The 22578-nt window shown below is 31.3% G+C and overlaps 1 protein-coding gene across 1 annotated transcript in view; it reads right to left on the reverse strand.

Annotated features, from left to right (window-relative positions):
- Positions 1 to 22578, reverse strand: part of LOC145287952 (uncharacterized) — an 881042-nt gene that overhangs the window by 21587 nt on the left and 836877 nt on the right. The window contains exon 8 of the mRNA XM_080135905.1: positions 5741 to 5834. Within this exon, the coding sequence (XP_079992031.1) occupies positions 5741 to 5834 (94 nt within the window). The remainder of the gene's footprint in view (positions 1 to 5740; positions 5835 to 22578) is intronic.

Here is a 22578-nt window from a genome sequence, read left to right on the forward strand (position 1 = left end):
GCGAATTCACACACTCAAACTGAAGACGGTCATTGCTATATATATATATATATATATATATATATATATATATATATATATATATATATATATATATATATATATATGTACACGCATACACACACATACACATATATCCATAAACATACACAAATATATACATATATACATACATACATACACAATGCATAATACATATACATGCACATATGCATACATATTCAAATACATACGCATATATCCACACATATACAAACACAAACACGCATATACATACATATACACATACAAATCTGTACACATATATGCACATATACGTACACATGCATTTAAATACATATACATACATATCTATACAGTTATACACAGCCATGCACAAATTCATAGATACAGATACATATACATACATACACAAACAAATATATATACATATATACATACAACCACACACAAACATATATACATATATACATACATATATATATATACATATACATCCACAAGTACGTATATAAACATACGTACACATATACGTACATACACACACGGATACATATAATGATGCAAATCAATTATCACACGGTTCCAGCATTTCAAGCCTACACTCGTCACAACTTTTCCATTGCTATAGGACTATTTTATAGACAAATGCCTGAGGGACTATCTATACAAAGATGATGTTACAGAGATTTAGCTTTGTACGGCATCTAAATATCTCTCTCGGTTCCAAATGTTGAGGTCCAGCAACAAGCAAGACAAGATAGCCAGCAACAAGTTAATATATATATATATATATATATATATATATATATATATATTGAAAAAATTATGAAATTATATTATAGGGCGTAAAAGGTAAGTATTTCTGCAGAAAAATCTATGTTTAATCTACCCTATAATTATCATTAATTTAAAGTTTTTCGATAAATATAACTTCAATGATGTACTGATATTATAGTATTAGAAGTTGCTCTTTTTAAATATATTTTAAAAAAAGAGCTGTAGCGGATACAAATATAAAGTTACATGAATTACATCAATTTAACTAAGCAAGTGTGTATGGAATGTAGCATTGGCTTTGACATTTTTATAAGTCTTTTGGATACATAATATTTTATGTTCTTTCTGATGCATTAGCATCAGACGGTACATCATTAGACATTGTATGCCACGCCCATGAGCTAGAATTGCATATTAAGTATGCACTGAATTTCAGCTATATATGTGTAATCTTTGTTCCTAAGTACTTTGAGTACTGAAACAATAGATCAAATACCTATAGTATGGTAATGTTTGTTTGTTGGCCGGTACTTTTAAAGAAAAGTTAAACTAATCGGTACTTTTATATAAGAATTAAATAAGCGTAGCTGTTAAGTAGTTAGTAATAGAAATGTTAATGTTTCCAGCAAAGTCCTGTAAGGAATTATCCATCCTATCCTCTCAGAAAGGAGAGAAATATCAAACGCTGAACAATTGAGTGTATTTAGTTTGCATGGTAATAAGTATTACACTCTTTACAAATATTGAATTAGTGGAAAAACTGAGCATTCTTACATATATGAAAGTATTATATGACCCCCGTTCCGATGAAATAGAACATTTTAAAATTCTGATACGATTAGTTTCATTCCTGATAGTATTAAATAACAATTTGGAATTAGTTGATGATAAACTCGCACGTGTGTATTTTAATCCCCCCCCCCAAACAAAAGGAAGTTTGACCTGTAAGTTCACGCATCTCCGTTCATCCGTTTTTCTGTAAGCACTTTTCTCAATAACTACGCCGTAGAATTTTTAGAAAATGTAGCACAAACATTAAACAAAAAAACTAACAGGATAGCTTTACCGGAAAAAAATGCGGTTGACTCCCTAGAGGTGATTTTTTGGTTAAAACAGCTAAAATTGCCACTTCTGTGCTTATTGAAAATCTGATGACTTGTATTTTTATAAAACTTTCTGAAAAGTTGTAACTAACTGATTTCTATATAATTTTGTTTGTCTATACTTCGCCATAAATGTTGGGTTTGCCCCAGGGGCTCCTTTAGGGCTAATAAAAGGACTCAATTTGGGGGATTATTTTACTATATTTTTCCAAAATTTTTGGTGTATGTCTATTTAGCAGTTTTGCATGGTGCTGAACTCAAATTTAAATATGTTAAGGATTTGGGAACTTTAAGGGTAAATAAGGGAGGGGAAAATGATAGTCTTAGTCATTTCTTTTTTTTTTGCATGATGCAGAACTAAAATTTGCATATGCTTAAGTCTAACCCCTCCGTTTGTTAATTTTCACCAGGATTTGACGTCCCCTGGGAAATTCTGGGTCAACATAGGAGGAGGCAAATTCTGAACGTAGTCATTTTGTTTATGCCTCGTTGACCGTGCGCTCACGGCGGGGGGGGGGGGGCATGCATGCTTCACTTGTTCTCATTCTGAACCGAAAGTGTAAGCGTACGAATTGTTCCTAAAAAATAGAATAATTTCAAAATAGGATTTGTTTGGTTCAGTCCTAGATTTGACATTATGCAATTACAAATTTTAATGTAATGATGGAAGTGAAAACAATTTCACTGTCCGTCTTGTCATGTAAACATTAAATAAAGATTATTGTTATCGAAAAAGAAGAAGTCCTGAAATGAAGTTCCCCTTTTCTTATAAAGAGGCTGGGTGGGAAAACTTCGAAACGATTAAAACGCGAATGTAGTTAAAGTTATTGCTAATGAGTAGGGCTATTACAACAGCATATTCTTTTTATTGTCTTGACTCTCGAGTATATATCCGATATAGTAAGACACAGTTAATCAACCGGGAACCACATCACTCTATATAAAAGCATATAAGATATCAACGGATACACTCTCGATGGTCTATCAATGAAAATGATAGGGTGCTGTCATAGCTTTACTGATGAGTATAAAATTATTTACATTTCTTTGAGAAACCGAGTAAAATAACAGCTTAGAAAATGTCCATATTGTGCCCCTACGCGGAATCAATTGAATATATAAATTATAATAGGAATAGTTTAGTTCGTGCAATTATTAATTGGTAGATTTAAATGAGTTTATAATAAATTTTAATGGGTTGTAAAAACAGAAAATGAAACTTTAGAAATGGTACAATGATAAATTATTCCACTCTAAAACAAAACTTCGATACGTTTACAGAAAAAAAAATCCCTGCTTAAAAAATAATCTTAAAATATGGAAAACTTCTCTGTAATTTCAACAAAAAATTAAATAACCACAAGACACGGTATCGCGGAACTTGGCTTAATTATACCGCCTTCCTTCTAACTACAAAATAAAAACAATCACGCAGTCAAAAGCTAAATGTATATAATTATATTTGCAGTGAATTGTGTAGTCATACACTTTAACGAATCTATCAATGCAGATTATCTTGAATAGTAAACGAAAAGAATCGTAAAATATTAACAATAAGCAGTCTCGGGTTGCTTTGTTGACTTTTTTTTATTGAATGTGTGCATGTAAACTGAACAAACATGTACGAAAACATATACAAAAGAAGAAATAAAATTAAATATGTATCCAACGGACACGGATCCTCACGTTACAATAAAAGAGACACTCATTCTATAATTTGACTTAACAGCAGGATAAAGTTAAACTTTCCTATCGCAGAGAGTTCTGTAATTTTATATAACCGCCAAACGTTCAAACGATAGAATAGGGAATGTTTGCACATTTTTTTGCAACGAATATCTTATTTATATAAGTTACAGAAAGACCAAAAACAGGGAAAGCTTATCCGTAATGAAAGAAAAAAAGTGAAAAGCAGGCAAAATAAATCTGTTCGGTCTTATGTGGACGAGAATAAGAAAAAAATGTAAGCAGACTTGAAACACATCAAGAGAATTAATAAATAAATGAATTTGTACCCGTAGAGAAGCGTATTCACGTAGTATTGCAAGGGAAAGTAGATATAACGTGTGTCTGCGTTTAAACGCGTACGAATGCATTCCTCATGTGTGTGTAGATTGAGGCAGGATAATGCTGTTTTAAAATGAGTGCAAATTTAAACAAAAGAAGTCCATTTTATATGAAGATATATCAAAACACGGTTTGTGTTCGTGCTCGTAGTATGAGAAGGCGGCTATATAGTGCAGGTGTTAGTTTTGGGGAAATCTGCTATTCTTGACAATAAGCGTACGTAATCGTAATGCATGTAAGCCGTTAATGCAAGAAATGATTAGGGAGAATTCACTAGTCGATACTTCAACTAAATTGTATCGTGTATGAAAACGTAATATAAATTAATGTAAATACTTAGCCAGTTTCATACGAAAAAGTAATCAGAATATAAAATAAGGCGGAGAGTTTTTGTAAAAGAGGTATTTTGTATCAGAGTTAAAATTGTAGCTGGTCTCTCAACAAGTTTAGGTATGTGGGAGCTTGCGGCAAATATTAAACTATTAATAATTGTGAAGCAATAAAAAATATGTATTTTGCAGCTAAGAATATGATTTAGTAGAAACTGGAAGTATGAACGTACAAATTCTTCAGAGTAAATGTTTACTCGTACTCCGACACTGTCAAAAGTATCATGGAAAAATGTTCTATTTTATATATATATATATATATATATATATATATATATATATATATATATATATATATATATATGTGTGTGTGTGGGGGTGTATGTGTGTGTGGGCGTGTATGTGTTTGTAATAAGAATGTGTGTGCAAGAGCACTTCTCAATATATATACTCAAGGCATTTTTTTTTATTTACAGACTTGACATTTAGTATATAGGAATAGCAGACTTTAATCGGTTTTTATTCTGAAAAAGGATTGCAAATGGGTAAAATTGGTACTTGAGAATCATCTGATTTTTATCTGTTCTGCAACTGTTTCAGGAATGCGCATGCGCAGCTGTGGAACATAACGCCTTTTTATCTTAAAAATAAGTAGGTTGGAAACATTTGTAAAATTCGTGTTACGCTGGCCTAGTGATTATCGTACGTTATCGTTAGCTTTGGTTTCGATTTCAGCTCAAGCATTGCTTTTTTTTACTTACAAGAAGTGAAGTGTTAAAAAAGAACATTTACTCACAAGCACCTGTCTCAAGTTCTGTCTTAATTAAAATATTATATTTATGCGTATTTTATGACAATTACGCCGGTGACCTGCTTATATATATATATATATATATATATATATATATATATATATATATATATAAGTATATATATATATATATATATATATATATATATATATATATATATAAAAGGAAAATTCAATAATCAACACACATCCATACCAATCGTCAATATAATATATTTGACCCCTGTGGGATTTATTCTATTTACCCTCAGATATACTCTGCTCCACATTGAGATCTCCTACAGAAGCTTCCTGGTCTTTGGAACTCTGTCTCTTTCTAAGGTAAATATTTTGTTGTTCATGTTGAATAATTTAATTTTGACATGGAATTTAGAGCCACTTGTAAAAATAGTCAATAAGAAATAAATCACAAGTTATATATATGCGTAATTTTGTATTATAAATTATATAATGTTAGAAATGATTGGCATTCATTCATTATAAATAAACATGTAGTCGTTCCATATCTGATATGCGAAAATATAAAACGTTTTTATCCTCAAGGGAGACGATAAGCTACATAATTCTATAAATTTCATATAACCCTCTATAAAACCGATAGCAAAACAATGATAAAATACATGAAAATATTAATTAAGAGTGATTGTTACCTGTAAACCCCATTTTGCAGACACAATGAAAGGCATCACCAAGATCTTTACATGTGGTTGCGTTCTGACAAGGATTTGGATTGCAAAGGTCAACCTGTGAGATTAAAGGAACAATCATTTAAACAAGAACCGAACATGTAAGGCAAACATTTTTCGTAATCTATCAATGCATATAATCATGTTATCGTTATATTTCACCAGGAATATTTACTGATCAGATACATCTTTTTTTTTCAAATATGTGAACATATAACTACACAAATACATAGTATTGGAACACTATGTGTAAATTGTAAAATATTTTATAATATATATTTTTTATACGTTTACATATTCATAACGTATAGGATTATATCATTTACTTAGAACCCAATGATTATGAATGTTGAAACTTTCTTAGGAGGATGTTAAACGGTTTTAAGGGATGCAGAATATCGTCACATTCTCCCATTTACAAAATCATTTTCCTTTAAGTGTTTGTGAAGTATAACGCCATCATTTCATCTACGAATAAACAGCACACTGAAAGTGGAAATGACTGTTGGGAAAACTTATGGCATTATTTTGAACAATATTGCGTCAAAGTAACAGTTTAATGAGAACGCTCGGGAATAATTCATACAGAGAATAAAAATAGCTTGCTGTCAAGTTGATTGTGCACTGGTCATGACGTAATATATAACCAGTGCAGTCAAGTAATGATGTTTGTTCATAAATGCGAATGATAGGAACAAATTTAAGAGTTTACATATAGTTTTGGAGTTATTTGAACAGCTAACAATTTACGCAGTGAGCAAAGCTGTGAAGCAAATCCTATTTATCTTCGCGTATTATCATCGTTATCAAATTTTACGCCCATTCACTGCGATAAATCTCACACCCGATAGTAAATTCAGGAGTTAAAGTATTATACATAGCATGTTAAAGCATATATCTTATATGGCATTCACTATTCAAATAAACACGAAAAATATTTTATCAGAAATCCAAAACACTATATGAATATGTTTTATTGAAATTAAATAAATATAGTACAGAGCCTTACATTACTACGTATATATTACAGGACACGATTTATTAACTGATGTGAGATAAAAACCTACGTGGATAGCCGGGTTTTACAGTGTTATATAATTGGGTTGATATAAAAGAAGTTAAAGTTTATATCAGTATATCTTGATTGTACAAGGTGCCTTAAATAAGTGTTTAGACATTTTTGTGCAGACACTTAAAATTGTTGTACACACTTGAAAATTCAGTATGTTGTTACTATACATCTTGTAAGAGGAATGTTCAATTTTATGGTATCAGGTTCAAATGAACAGCCACAACAGGAATTAGAATACACCGTAATTAAACCTGATTTTCACAGCTGGTAAATTTCAAAAATGTAATCTGGACGTGAAAACACTTTAGAGAAATGATGTGCAATACGACTCTATTTTTAACTTGAAATAATGCCACAGAAACGTGCAAAATACATCTGACTATTTTAAACCATTTGCATAAATCGAGCAGTTCTTGAGTGTCATAAGAGACACAAGGAAAATAAAAAGTCTGTTAGAGATATGGATAAATGCGGGAGGAGTAAGAAAATCAGAACTCCAGAGTTGATTGATTAAATAAAGAATTCCAAGGATAAGGCACACCATGTGTATGAAGAGACAATGTGCAGTTTGATATCAGTATGGTAACTATTCACACGATTATTCGCTTGGAACTGAAAATTCGAAAGATTTGCGGGGTTTGTCCCAAGGATGCTCAGATATCATCAGCAAGAAAGACCTCATGAAAACATTGGGATAGCCGAGCTGATCAATTCAGTTCCCGTAGTTCCAGATTTTATGATGACTTGCGAGGAAAGCTGGATTTACTACTATGAACAAGAGACTAGGAGACAGAGTTCCCAGTAGAAGATCCAAGATCCAAGATGGTCAGACAGAGCAAATCCATCCAGAAACTTATGATTACTCTTTTTTCACAGTACATACATGATCTTCATGCACCAGGTTCTTATTGGGTAGAATTCACAGCGAATACTATGTTGAGGTTTTAGGGAGTTTAGAAAAAGATTCCGTGGGGATACCCCGGTACTATTCGAATCTAGTTATTGGTATATTTTACCAGAACAGTGCACCAGTTCACAACTACATCTTTGTCACAACCTATTTGACCAAGATTGGCATCGACAGTTCTCCACTCTCTCTATTGTTCAGACCTCGCTCACTATGACATTTTGCTATTCCCTAAGCTGAAGGAAAACGTTAGAATTTGTCTTATGAAAAAGATTAAGAGATGAAAAAGACTGACGAGGGTCATTGACACTCGCACACAAGAAGACACAAAATGATGGAACGTATGAAAACTGCATTGCAGCTGGAAGAGATTACTTCGAAGGGGACTAGAGTTTTATGTGATTGCTATCAATACAGGTGTCTATACGAAAAATGTCTAGAATCTTATTAAATGTACATACTATTCTGTGTACGATGAGACAAAACGCCTGCGAAAATCATTTTTCTCCGGTAAATTTTCGCTGGAGGGTTAGTTTCTTAAAATCACACTTTTTCACAAAAAATCAGAAAGATTATGTGCACATTATTTTAAAAGCATTGGTCTTTTCAACTTTCTAACAATTACTAAGTTTACTTAGTGTTTTTTATATGTTTAACAATTTCATTAAAAATGCATATTATTCGCCGTATGCTCCTTGGTTATAAAGTATAAACTTATTGAATTGCTTCTTGTGTTTAAGAATAACATTGTTTGCACGAAAGACGCTTTATTACAATTCTATGCATTTTCTGAGACATTTGACGTTAATGAATGAAGATCATATTTGTCAAGACCATTTGCATTCCTTTGTAGCGTTTTATTAATTTCAATGACCAACGTTTTTTATGTAATTAAATGAGAATGTTAGTATTTCGAAAATATTATTTTTAAAATAAATTATACTGAACTGATGAGAAAAAAGGGAACGGTATTAATCTGATCAAAAGTATAAAATAATAGTTAACAGAGAAAAATAGTATCGTGAAAACTGGCAAACTATTAATGGCATGGTCGTGTAATGCACAAGTGTTACCTAATGATACAGAGACACGTTTTCTATTCGTATCGGTGTATCACGGAGTCGTCGTATTTTCTTACACTGCCTACCCTCGACGGGGCCCACGGTCCACAATTATAAACAGAAAATAAAATACTTCAATACTTCACATATGTTTCAGTTTATAAGTAAATTTACTCATCTTCCCCGAGGCACGACCTGTCTTCAACTGAATGTAAACATCAATTGCCCAGTGTTATCTCCGGACAACGACACCTCTGCAGTGGGGTTAAAAATCAAACTCGTGGTCCAGTCTGACTCACAATGCTGTCAGCCGATCGTTGTAAATATGTCAATCTGACACTGTCATAACACCACTCTCCACCGTCTTGAAAAAACTAATTATATCCCTATTCAGTCTTCAGATTTTTTGGACCGTCAATTATAACACTTTTATCAACACTTGATTTTCAAGTGTCTATATTAATTTCCTACTTGTTGTATAATAAAACACTCTATTCCTTATTAATTATTTTACTCGATCACCTACTTCTTTTTACTTTTCATATAACCTGTTCTTTCTCCCCTATTTCCTTGCATGTGGGTAGATTTTAGTATCACCTTCCTTACATGCCCAACTTGTCATTTATGAAATGAATTACAAAAACAAAAATCATATTAGTATAAATTATATGCACTGTATGCATTCATATTACTTGTGTGATTAAACAGCAGAAATATAATAGTCCGTCACAAAACAACAAAGCAAAACTCGAATGGCAGATTTCCGAAACGGAACCGCAGATGTGCATCTAATTCACTTACTGACATAATTGTACCCCAAAACAAAACATCAGCAACACAATGCATTTTCAAACAGACTCCGTCTTGCTGGTACATGGTTCCCATACCAGATAGGGTAAATAAATCTCGCCCCTCAATAGAGATTGAAGAAAAAAGCAGGAGAGATTGTTAGCACTTCTCACAGAACTTTTAAATATATACTATATAAACAGGCATTTCACCGTTGTATCCCCTCTTCAAAAAAACAAAAAAAACAAAACAAAACAAAATGAACATGAGAATTTTTAATCAGCTCCCACAGAAGGATTTTTTACAATATTTCCATATTTACTTTACCCCCCCTTTCTCTTAAAAAAACAAATAATTGTTTTACCTCCTACCTACATATGAAGCATTACCCCAAAACATAACAAAGCAATTCAACAAAAAATGATGTTCTTTAACAAAAATTATCACATATAATAATAAAATATAAAGTCACAGTTCGTTTTATTGGAGGTAAGTTCAAGATTCTTCTTTTTCGTTCTTTTTATCTCTTTACTTTTGTTGTCATATCTCTAATAAACTGTTTTTTAACAACCTGGCGTTATTCGTGTGATAGTCGGCGATCCGAACGTTGGTGCAAATCTCAAGGATGCTGGCCTATTCGCAGGTGAATACAGCGGGGCTGCTGCATCGCCATTTGGTAAATAGATTCTGGACCATGCAATAGATTCTGGCTGAGCTCTCGATGCCATATATGTAGTAATTGTTACGAATTTTCCCAGGTTATTGATCAACAACAGAAAAAGTATTGTTCTCTTTCTTTTTTTCTTACTTCACGCATATCTCTGATCGATTTTGCCATCCTATTACACAGAACTTCCTAACGCAAACATGAAGAGTAAAAAAACTTTTTAGAACGATTAAACTCAAAATCCGTCCCTCCAATGCGGACCTGTATTATGAAGTCATTTTCTCCAACATGAGGGTGCAGTTTCCAACTTTCCAAAGGATGAAATTTAATTATGACATATCAAAACTGACCAGTTCTTGGTAGAACATATTCATTAGTCGATGTTTCGATAAATTGTTTATCTAAGTTAACTTCCAAATCTGACCCTCATGACGGCCGCATTCACTGAAATATGCGCCTACATGATAGATGACTTTCCTTGCGGTAGGTACTACAGCAGAGAATATTCAACTGACCTAACATGTACTTCCAATTATCATATACCAAAACCCTCACATGTTTATTTGATATATATTTTCCTTAAGACGAATATGTCACCATATCTTAGAGTATCGACAATCAAATTGACTACTTCTTAAATAGGAACTCCTCAGCAACACATCTTCGGTGGCTTCAATGTCAATATCGTTAAATGGATGGTTTATTCTAATTTGACATGATAGGGGACGATGATTTGTCAATATATATCGCTGGTCAACGATGTAAAATGGTTAATTTCATTTAATGCATCTAAAATAAACATGTTTTTTCACGACCTACTCTCTGATGCTTGCTTTATCCCAGTTAAAATTAACGGTTCTCGCCTCGATGAAAAAGCTGGTTTTAACAAATTTTGGAATTGACCTTTCCCTTGACTTGAAATGGAAGACCTACATTAGACCTGTTGCCCAAATCACTAAAAATGGTGGAATCTTTTTACCTTTCCAGAAAAGAATTACACTCCCAAAGCAATCCTCTACCTATATACGAGTCAAATACTGCCTTGACACATTTGCGGTTGAACTGTAAAATCACCCTGTCTTTCCATTACAGGGTACAAAAAAATCTTCCCATTTAGGATCTCTTCTCCTTTTTTCTCACAGAAGAGACGGTGCGAGTCGCTCTGCTCTAGCAGAACGTCCACAACAAAAACTCGTCTAACTTAAACAACTACCAACAACTGTATTTACTTTTTTTCTGCCAAAAACTATACTCAGATTCTATGCGCGGATTTCCTCTCTTAGAACTATGTTTGTAAACAGCAATATCCTTTCTCTGCTTTCGGGTTGATTATAACATTGTCGTCTCCCAATTTAAAATGAATAAATTCCTATTCATTTAGAAAATCTAGCCCTACCCAAGTTTCACCGTGATTAATATTGTCTAACCATATACATTATACTTATACTTGAGTAGCCTTCAGGCCTTGATACGCCGTGATAGGAAAGAAAAGACTTAACAATTATAAGTCTATTGTTTTTTCTTTCTAACATTCTTTCTAATTCGTACTTACAATCAATAAAAAGTTTTTGTAAAATTGTTCACAGATAAAAACACTAAGTAAGCCTTACAGTAATAAATATATGAAATACATTATTTAAGCAGTTTCCAATTATTTCTATATAGATGTTGGACTATGTGTACGGGTATGAAACCTCCCATCCATTTAATATTAAAGTCAATATTCACATCTTGTCGAGCTGGGCTCCACTGTTTTCTGAAGTTTATATTGATCTACTAAATATTTTCCGACATGACCCTTGCTACGATCTATGTCCAACTGCGTTCGGCAAAAATAGTGACACCATGCGCCCCTCCAATCGATGGATCGCTGACTTAACTTTGTTTGCCGCAGGTTTCTGTTTCGATTTTTCTTCTAACCTGCTTATAATCGTTTTTCACACTAGAGCCTGCAGGCTTACACGTACAAAAATTAAATTAAAACAGAAACAAAGAAAACTGACTTTAATCGTTCAAATTTGTGTCAGTTAGAATCTGGATGTGTATACCATCATCGATTCTCGATATGCAAAAGCGCATATTTATATTTAATATCGGTCAGTTATGTATGTAAGTTGATCTGATAATTTCATCGTTTGATCAAAGCCAGGGCTCGTCTTTAATTGCATGCACCCAAACCTGAAATGTCTTATAAGAGTTCTGAACGACGATCTAGTTTCCCCAGAATTCAAATTCCAACTCCTTGTTAAGTATAACTTACACAGTTGTCGGTCTATTGTTGGCAAAAGCAGTCGTCAATTAGACACTGTCGTAAAAAAATACTCGTTACTAAATGTATTTATATTCATTGTTTTTGAACTTTGTTATCGATTTGCCGAATCTTAACAAACGCTTTCATGTAAAGTTTCTATTACTTACCTTCCTATTTATTATACACTAAAAACCTTATTCTCTTTTTTATCACCCCAAACATCTTGTTTCTTTTGTTATATATTCTTGTTCTTCCTTGTTCTTTTTTCTTAAGCACTTGCGGCCGAGTATAATGTCGCATCTAAAGTTTAAATATACAGCTGGCATCAATGTTATTTTGTCAATGTAAAACAGAGAACTATTCTATGAAAATATCACAAAAATAGCTGAAGTCGAAAAATCAGATTTACCAATCTACAGGTTTTGATAGAAGATAGTGCGATAACACGTAAATAGTCGCGAAACTCCGTGGAGCTTACACAAGTGAAATCTCTGTATTAGAGTGAAAGTAAATATGCAAATCATGAGGAATATTCAGCACGCAGCAATCGGCGAGTAAGCGCTGTTTATTATTAGGCAACTCTTCCTCCTAATCTGTATATACGTTTCAATATTTAAACAGATATATAAGCCGAAAATATTAGACGTTTCATAAGTTTTCACGTAAAGCAAGATTTACTTCTTCCTATAAAACTATATCAGTTTCTGGTTTATAATATCTCCCTGATATAGAGAAATTAGAATTTAAAAAAATACTCTGACGTACGATATATCTGAGACAACTTTCTATTAAAATCAGAGATACATATTTGGGGTTTTAAAAGGTGTATTTTGTTATAGTTCTATGAAAGGCAGATAAATTTTCGAAACCATATTGTCATCTCGAACCATCACTCACAATATTTTCACTCGAAAATATTGCGTATAAACATATATATTTAAATTCATTTAAAATAGAAGATTTCTGTATTTACAGCTACTATGTATGTGTCTATAACCATTGTCTTACAGAGAAAATACTACATATTTATACATTTTCTGCTTTACAATCATTCTTTTACAATACTATAATGGTTAGCATTCTTATACAGATACGGAGATGCATGAAATTGTATTTATATATTCTCAATACTAAATATGTTTTTACTGATTTCTAGCAGATCAGACCAGCTTTGCTAGGAACCTATGTACTGTTCATAACATTATGTGCATATATATATATATATATATATATATATATATATATATATATATATATATATATATATATTCAAATGTTTTACTGATGTACAGATAACCTACATCAAAAAACTCAAGTATTTAGACTCAAAATCGGCGGATCTGTTTGGTGTAGTTTGCAAACGTCAACTCTTTCAGGTGTAATCTTTTGGCAGCCACATTTACGCCCCAAAACTTATTAATTATTATTATTGATTAAAAAACTTGCTGCAGGTCCGAATACGCTTTATGTAAAATTTCAAAGATTTAGACCGAAATTTGCTTAATAGTTTACTAGAGACCATAGAGATCGCTTTATCTTTGCCCTCTTGTTAGCCAATTTTTCGACCAAAATCCGACTACAAAACTTGCCCTATGTCTGAATACACTTTATACAAAATTCCAAATGTTCAGACCAAACATTTGCCTGAAAGGTCAAATGTACACACAGACAGACACACAATTTCAGTTTTATAGATATATAGATGTATACGGCTTTTGACATAATACCTCTACTATTAATCGAATGAAAAGTTACATAAAGCGCCTGTAGCCTTTATATACTAATTCATCCACTGATATATGCAGCGCCATCTTAAATGAGGACAGTTTTCTCTAAAGACACAAGAACGTTGGGCGAAGTTTGATGGTGTGTGTTTGACATGTTTTGCAATTCCAAACAATTAGTATTTTATTGATTTTTCTGAAAAAAAACATTAAAATATTAGACATGAGAATATAAAAAATATAAACAAAAGCATTCGTCTTGTTCAAAAGATATTCTTAATTGACGCATGAAAAATGAAACGTAAGCGAAAAGACACAATTATGTTCACTAATAGAGAAATAATTTCCACGGTCTGAAAAAACTCGACATTCTTGCTAATAGGTATTTTATTTGATATTCGACAAGGCGTTTTTTTCTTTGTCGAGCTTTTGTAACACAATATCTGTGTGAATTCTAATGAACATACATTAAAGTTATAGTGCAAGGTCCGGCAATGAATCGGGAAGATTTTAAAAAAGTAACGAGTTATTGGTAAAGTACATTTAACAACTTCATTATACATAAATGGTTCTACATTCTTTACCATTGTTTAAATGAAGATGCAATACTATCAAAAAATATTCCTTTCATATTGGAACCATAAGTAGCATGGCATTCTTTGATTTGAATGTAAAAGTTTTCCATGATTTCTTGCAGCATATCTATTGCCTCAATCTCGTTTGCAATGCGTGTAAAAGTTGTTCAGTTGAGGCTCACTCAAGTTAAGTTTTACACTCCCTCCAAGAATGCTATCCACCCATTGGTTCTTCATTTAAAAATGATAAAGAATATAGATTCCATTTATTCATAATTATGCTGTTAAAATATAATTTTTCAATAACAATTTATTTTAAAAATCATACCGATTTATTGGCGGAACATTTATAAACTGTAAAACTACAAATAACATAATAACGCTCGATCATCGTTCCTTGCAGTATTTTAGTATCTCCTTTATTAAAACATAAGATTAAAAAAAACATATATACTGAATTGCATCGATACGAGTATTGTATACCTGTGAATTTTTAGAAGGTTAAGATCTCACTGAAGAGATATTCAGCTTACAGTTTAGAAGTGATACAAATGCTCTATCTTTCTGTTTAATGATATAGCCATCTATCTATTGTTATTATTATTATTATTATTATTATTATTATTATTATTATCATTATCATTATTATTATTATTATTATTATTACTTTCATTAAATAACACTGGTAAACAGTTCAATTTGTGTTGAAAGATCGATTTACTAATTACTCTTACACGCAAATAATCTAACACAAAATGTTGTCAAAGTAAAGCTAGCAAAACTATAGTTATCGGTTTAGACTTTTCTGGTTAATAGAAATCTAAAATTATTTAAAAAATAACTTATAAATCATTAAGTAAATATCTTTTAGTTTGTAGTAAATACAACATTTACGAAAAATACAATTACAATTATTAGCATTGTTATTGTTGGAAAATAAAAATAATAAACAAAAACGAAAAAAAATATATATGACTCATTTATAAACTATTTATTTACATTCGCTGCTTTTATGGGTGTTTTTATTCTAAGAAGTATAATTTATAGCGATCGCGTTTTTCTGTGAGCGTTTTAATTTATTCTGATTGTGTTTTCCACATTATTTTACATTTTTTTTTTACTCCTTACACTTTTACTACTTACTACTCTTTTGTCTTCTTCAATCGGTAACAAAGTCCTTCTTTACCTATGTTTAGAAAATCTTGTTCCTTTCAGTTTCACATTTACGTATAGTTAACTGTTACATCTGTTCCTACAATTTTTGGTGTTGTATTTATTTTCTACATGTTGAATATTTTTTCAGCTTCATTCCTTTAGTTTTACTGTCCCTTTGATCATAAGCCTGATTCTGGTGAGACGACATAATTTACAGTTTTATACTGTTTCTTTTTACTGTTAGTTATTGTGGCATCCAGTATTTTTGCTTGTATAATTTGATTTGCTTTTACCACAATGTCGCAAAGGATTGCCTGTTTTTTTTTTGTTTTTTGTTTTTAAGTACTGTCACTCGTTCAGGTTTGTACAATTTACCCGCATGTTATAAGTAGCCGTTCGGAGACCTGCATATGTACCACTTTTTTATGCGGCCGTGCTATTCTTTATCTTGTTCGGTGAATTTTTAATGCATTCACTTACTGTATGGTTTATAGTTTCATATCTGTTCACGAGTCTATATGTGCTATTATAATGTGTATTTTTTATTTTAGCTTCAACTGTAGAATGTATTTTCTTAGCTTTGCCCAGGATGTTAGCAATTTTATTTACTTGTCACTTTTTGCATCAGCCATGATTTTTTTTTTACCGTTCCTGTGTCCTTTTTCAGTTTTTTTGTTTCTGGTTTCATTGTTTTATGTGCAATTATCGTTGAAAGTCGCCACAGCTGCGATGATGTTCTGTCATATGTACACTTGAAAATCATTCCTGTTATTTTTACATGCTTTTCTGCAATTATCAGTATGGTTAGTATTGCCTTTCAAGTGCATTACATATCCATTTTCATAAGTTTCTTCAAATTCAGATTAAGATAGCTAACTTCTGCTTTGGTTCACCCTATAAATGATCCAGTTTACTCATTCACTAAAACATTCCAAACGTGCATCCTCTAATTTTGCTTGGCCAGTTCCATATCCTCTTATGTCTTTAATAGTTCTGCTTTTTCTTCTTTTTTTTCTTTTTCTTCTTTTTCTTCTTTATCTTTTTCTTCTTCTCGTTATTATTATTATTATTATTATTATTATTATTATTATTATTATTATTATTATTATTATTATTATTTGTTTTATCTTTATATGACATTTCTCTCCAGTAATCCTATTAATGTCTAGTGGACAGAATCTTAAATCATTTTTCTTTTAGTTATTGCAATGCTTGATGAAGTAAAAATATGATTATTTCGGTCCAGAGCCAAAAAAATTTCCCAACGGATAAGTCTTTTTATAATCAGCTTATAGATCAGCGAGTAATATCGTCAAATTAAAAGATGACAATCGGTATGAAATCTATTTGTCTAATCTCTATGTCAGTTGATCTCAAATGGAAACATTGTTTTAATCCTCAATCGTCATGCAACTTTGTTGCAAAAGCATTGTTAACTTCACAATGTAATGAAACACCTCACCAAAGAACTCTGTAGAATTGTGATTTTTTTTCATACCGGGAAAGTAAACAAGTATCAACAAATAATCTGAGATTGTAGACAGAATGAAAAAAAATCACAGGAGCCCAAAATCTTTACGGATGAATCTTTGATGATTCTTTTGAAGTTTAAGCATACATAATGTCACATTAATGACAATGTCGCCCACCGTTTTCTGAAGTATCACGGCATTGTGTGTGCGACATTTAGCAAACTTTAACTATCAATAATTTGAAGAAAATCTTGAGAATATTACGCCGAATTACTTGGGGCAATTAACTGTGTGACCAATATTACACAATTGAGATAATCATCGCCTTTATATATATTGCTAGTCTCACTCCCACTATTTACAAATGCTTGAAAATGAATCTCAAGCTAGCGATCCTAAACCACTTCAATTCCGCTAATGCTATTTCTACAATCAACATTGAATTGTACATAGAGAATCCGGTTGAACATATCTAATGTTAATTGGAAAAATGAAACGTAAAAAGGAGCGAAAGTCCAGACATTTGTTCATACATTTGAAAAAAAATATTTGTTTCTGTTAATCACATGCCAACCCTAAGTATACAATTTTGGACCTTAGATATGGAAAATAGACTGTAATTCTTTAACCAATCTATATTTTTATGTGTGAATTGTTTTTTAACGCTGTCGAATATATGCAATAAAGTTCCTAATTGATCTATCCTCGGTTAATTTACGTTGCACCTATATGCTAACGATTTGTCAGATTTATCGGCAGGCAGTTTAAAACTGGTATAATCTTTACGCAACTATTATAAATACAATCTTAATTTTATCAGCGCAAACGATATATCTATGCAATATCTACTAGTTGTATTTATACATGCTTTGCCATTCCTTGCTATATGTTGCTATGTCCAATTTTGTATGATGTAAAAACGTACACCCTTACACTAACTGTGGTTAGTTAATCGTGGGAGACGCCGAAGAAAAAAAAGATATAATAAAGGGAGTTTGGAACCCAAACGAGAAAAGTATGAATACACAACCTATCAATCTCTCTCTCTCTCTCTCTCTCTCTCTCTCTATATATATATATATATATATATATATATATATATATAATGGGTTAATAAATTCCAACGAAAGGAACCGATCCTAGGTCTGGCCATACCCACATGGGAAGACAAATAAATAGAAACATTAAAAAATCCCCTAATTTAAATACAGCCCTCTTTCTAAACCAACATAATATAAGACTAACACGAAAATCACAATACTAAACCAATCCAATAAAAGCAATCACACACACACACACACGCGCACACACATAAACACACACGCACACACACATACATACATACACACACCCCACCCCATCCTAAAGGAAAAGAAAAACACATTAGCAGAAGATGATAGCGACGGACTACAGCGAGGTCAAAATCTCCCTGGACAAACCAAATAAACAAGCAATAAAAATTCAGCATACCAATGTATAATAAACACTTACAAGCCTCCACCCCTTGGACACACTTCAAACTAACTACGAAAATCGAATTTTTCACACATTTGAAAATAATTTCTGACGAGGACGCACCACAGACCGTCTGAAACGCGCTTAAACGATTTCAATGACTTAAAAACATTATTACAATGATCCAAACATAATTCTCAATGAAAAACCAAGACACAGAATAATAACATAATGTTAAAAATACACATTGTTGGTGACTACTCCCTTATTTAAATATATATATATATATATATATATATATATATATATATATATATATATATAACTACTTTATTTACTCACATAAAATTAATATACGAAAGTATAGATTTATGCGTAAACTTTAAGTATTTACTTCAAAAGTGTTCAATACGTAGGTAGAGCTAGTTAGTAATTTATAAAAATGGCGATTAACCTACACTGAATATTTCGCGTTTAATCAACTCTAGGATTCCTCAGGCTTATGCGAGAATTATGTGGATGTTTATCGTTTTTATATGGTCCTCTTCTATTGAGGATTTAGTTAGCCAATCAGCTTTCTAGTATCCACCGCGCCCCTTCCTATCAGCCAATGGACATGCATTTTATCGGGCAAAGGATCTGTTTTCAAACGAGGTTAGTGTTTTTTTTTGTTAGTTTATATATAAATATACATATGTGTGCATACATATATGCATATATATATACATACATATATGTGTGATCGTTTATGCTTATTTAATTGATTTATTTGTTTATTTTCTATTTTTTTGTTTGTTTTAAAAATATTATGTATCACTATCCTAGAGTAAATTTTATTTGGTGAACACAGTTATTTGCTATTTTTCTTCTACAGTTTAATAGATGTTGGGATTCTTTGAATACAGGATAGCAATTTTTTCATGAAGCCATAATTTACATGGGTCGTCTAGATTCCTACACGTGGTAGCTTGTCTTATAATTTTCCATTCGACTACCGGCGAATGCCCGCTTTCTTTGAGTTCCCGGTATTTATTCGCTAGCGTTGTTTTTTTACGGTGTTTTTTAATGTTGAATGTTCATTTGTGGAAATAGTATCGGGTTTTGAAATCTACGGATGACATGCCTACTTAATATTTCTTGTTATCCGGGTTTTCTTACGAAAATGTTGTTGAATGGTAATCTACGCTTTTAGTTAGACATTTATTTTGAACTGGACAAAGTGTGCGGTGTCTACAGTTGCCTTTATCTTGTTCGTTATTAGTATTTTTATTTATAGTATGGTTATTCTTGCCCGGGGTTGGATTATTAGTGTTATTATTATTATTATTATTATTATTATTATTATTATTATTATTATTATTATTATTATTATTACTGCTAGTGTATGTTTTATTTTCGGCATGATGTTTACTTTTTTATTGCTTATTTTGTTGTTGTTTACATTGTTTTTATTTAGTATTGTGTTATTATGTGCTTTAATTATCATCTCAAAGTTTTTGCAACAACTGTAGGATAACTTTAATGTATTTTTATTGAAGATTTCGTGTAAGGGATTTGTTGCGGGAAAGTGTTTTTTTAATAAGATCTAGAAATTTCTTGTCAAGTTTTGTTTTTAACATTTGATTGTATTAGGCCGTATACCAAATTATAGTTCTTTTTCTTAAATTTTTAATTTTATTATAGTTATTGGTGTTTTATTGCTTATATTTTATATCAGTATTATTGTATCCACTATTTTTAGGGCTGTTTCGTAGATATTGGTTGACCAGTTAATTGCATTTTCATCGCTTGAGTAATAACTGGGTCTACTTAAGTAGACTACTTTTACGTACTACTTTTCACAATCCGTTGTTATATAATTGTTGCTAAGCAACGACATAGAAAATCGCTTTACCGATGATAGATGAATTAAAGTAACAGTTTCGACTATCGATTATCGATAAATATCGGGCGTATCTGAGACAAAACTTAACTAAGATAACTGCCAGACTTATACATTAAGGTTCTTTACATTTTAAAGAATATCTATTTATATGTTTCGGGGTCTATAAGGAACGAAGTCACACTGAGAAAAGTTGGACTTATATATATATATATACATATATATATATATATATATATGAATGTATGTATACGAGAAAACAGTTAATAACACATGTTTAAAACACTTTGAAATAAGTTAAAACATATTTAATCTGAAAAGGAAACACTAGATAAGTGTAATGTCAGCAAGCATTGTACCACTATCATTGTATGCTAGCACGGTGTAACTATGATTTTGGAAAATGTTTTTCATCGAGTTTATTTTAGAACTTAATTATATTGAATTAAGTCGATTATACATGAGAAAACACATTTAATATTGCGAATATTATGGATTACTGTATGGCACACATTGTGGTGTAACTATAGTGTGTTTTTTCATTGACAGGAAAATTTGCTTCCATTTTTAAATACACACAAAGACACTAATTCAAACACACACACAGACATATATATATATATATATATATATATATATATATATATATATATATATATATAACTTACAATTAAATTTACAAAAATTATCCAAGTTGGTAAAATGAAAGTAAATTATAAATATTAAAGAATTCATATTTATAAATAATAATAATAAATAAGCTCTATAAAAAGAGAGATAGAGCTTATAATACGAGTAAACAGTTAATAAAACATGTTTAAAAACACTTTGAAATGAGTTAAAAACAGATTCAATCTGAAAAGGAAACACTAGATAAGTGGATAGTCCTTAATCTCGAAGAAACACTGTCCTTCTCATAAGAGGGCAGGAATTAGCAAAATGCGGAATCGGATGTTGCATGCAAAAGTCTTTGATGAAATAACAAGTAAGTCACAGATCTTATTTGAAAACAAAAAAGTGAAGCATAGGGAATATAATGAAGAAAAAGTGATTGCACATGAATGTATAGTCTGGTGGAAGATAAATAATCCAGTGAAGGTAAAATACAAATATATCACTTCAAGAAAGTTAATTGGATGTCCATTTGCCTAAGTAAAATCCAAGGAAATCCCGTAATTTAAAGAAGATGGTCCATAATAATCAAAAGTCAGAAATCTATGGAAAAATCGCGCAATAATGTGTACAAGAAAAAAAGGAAAAAAATTGCAGTTAAATATAAAATAGAGAAACAAATGTCAAAATTACCCAGACAGGAAATGTTAACGGCGCGAAAAAATATATAGGGCAAAATAAGATAGGTCAACTGAAATGTACAGACCATCACTTAAAAAAAGGTCAGCAAGAGTTGTAAGAAGGCACTAAATGGAGAATAGTTAAATAAATAAAAAATACATAGAAAATAAATAATAAATAAACAATAAATAAATAAAAAAATAAATAAATAAAAATATTTAAGGGGAGAGGATGGCTGGTATCTGCAAATTCAGGAGAAAGCAAGAAAAAAGTAAGTTAAAGCATATAGTAAAATATAAGTAAATATACATACAAGATATGAAGGTGTGGGTGGATTGATATATTAGATAGATAGGAAATTTTAAAGAATAAAGCAGAAAATGCAGATAATACAAATCAGCAAATTAATATTAATACCAGACCCCGAGCTTTTAATAAAGTACATACATATATCGGCGCTACTTCAACATATAATTAAGAAAAGAATATCAAACCACAT

This window comes from Euprymna scolopes, chromosome 11 (genome assembly GCF_053919585.1).
Source record: "Euprymna scolopes isolate OS-2025 chromosome 11, ASM5391958v1, whole genome shotgun sequence".
Classification (NCBI taxonomy): Eukaryota; Metazoa; Mollusca; class Cephalopoda; order Sepiida; family Sepiolidae; genus Euprymna; species Euprymna scolopes.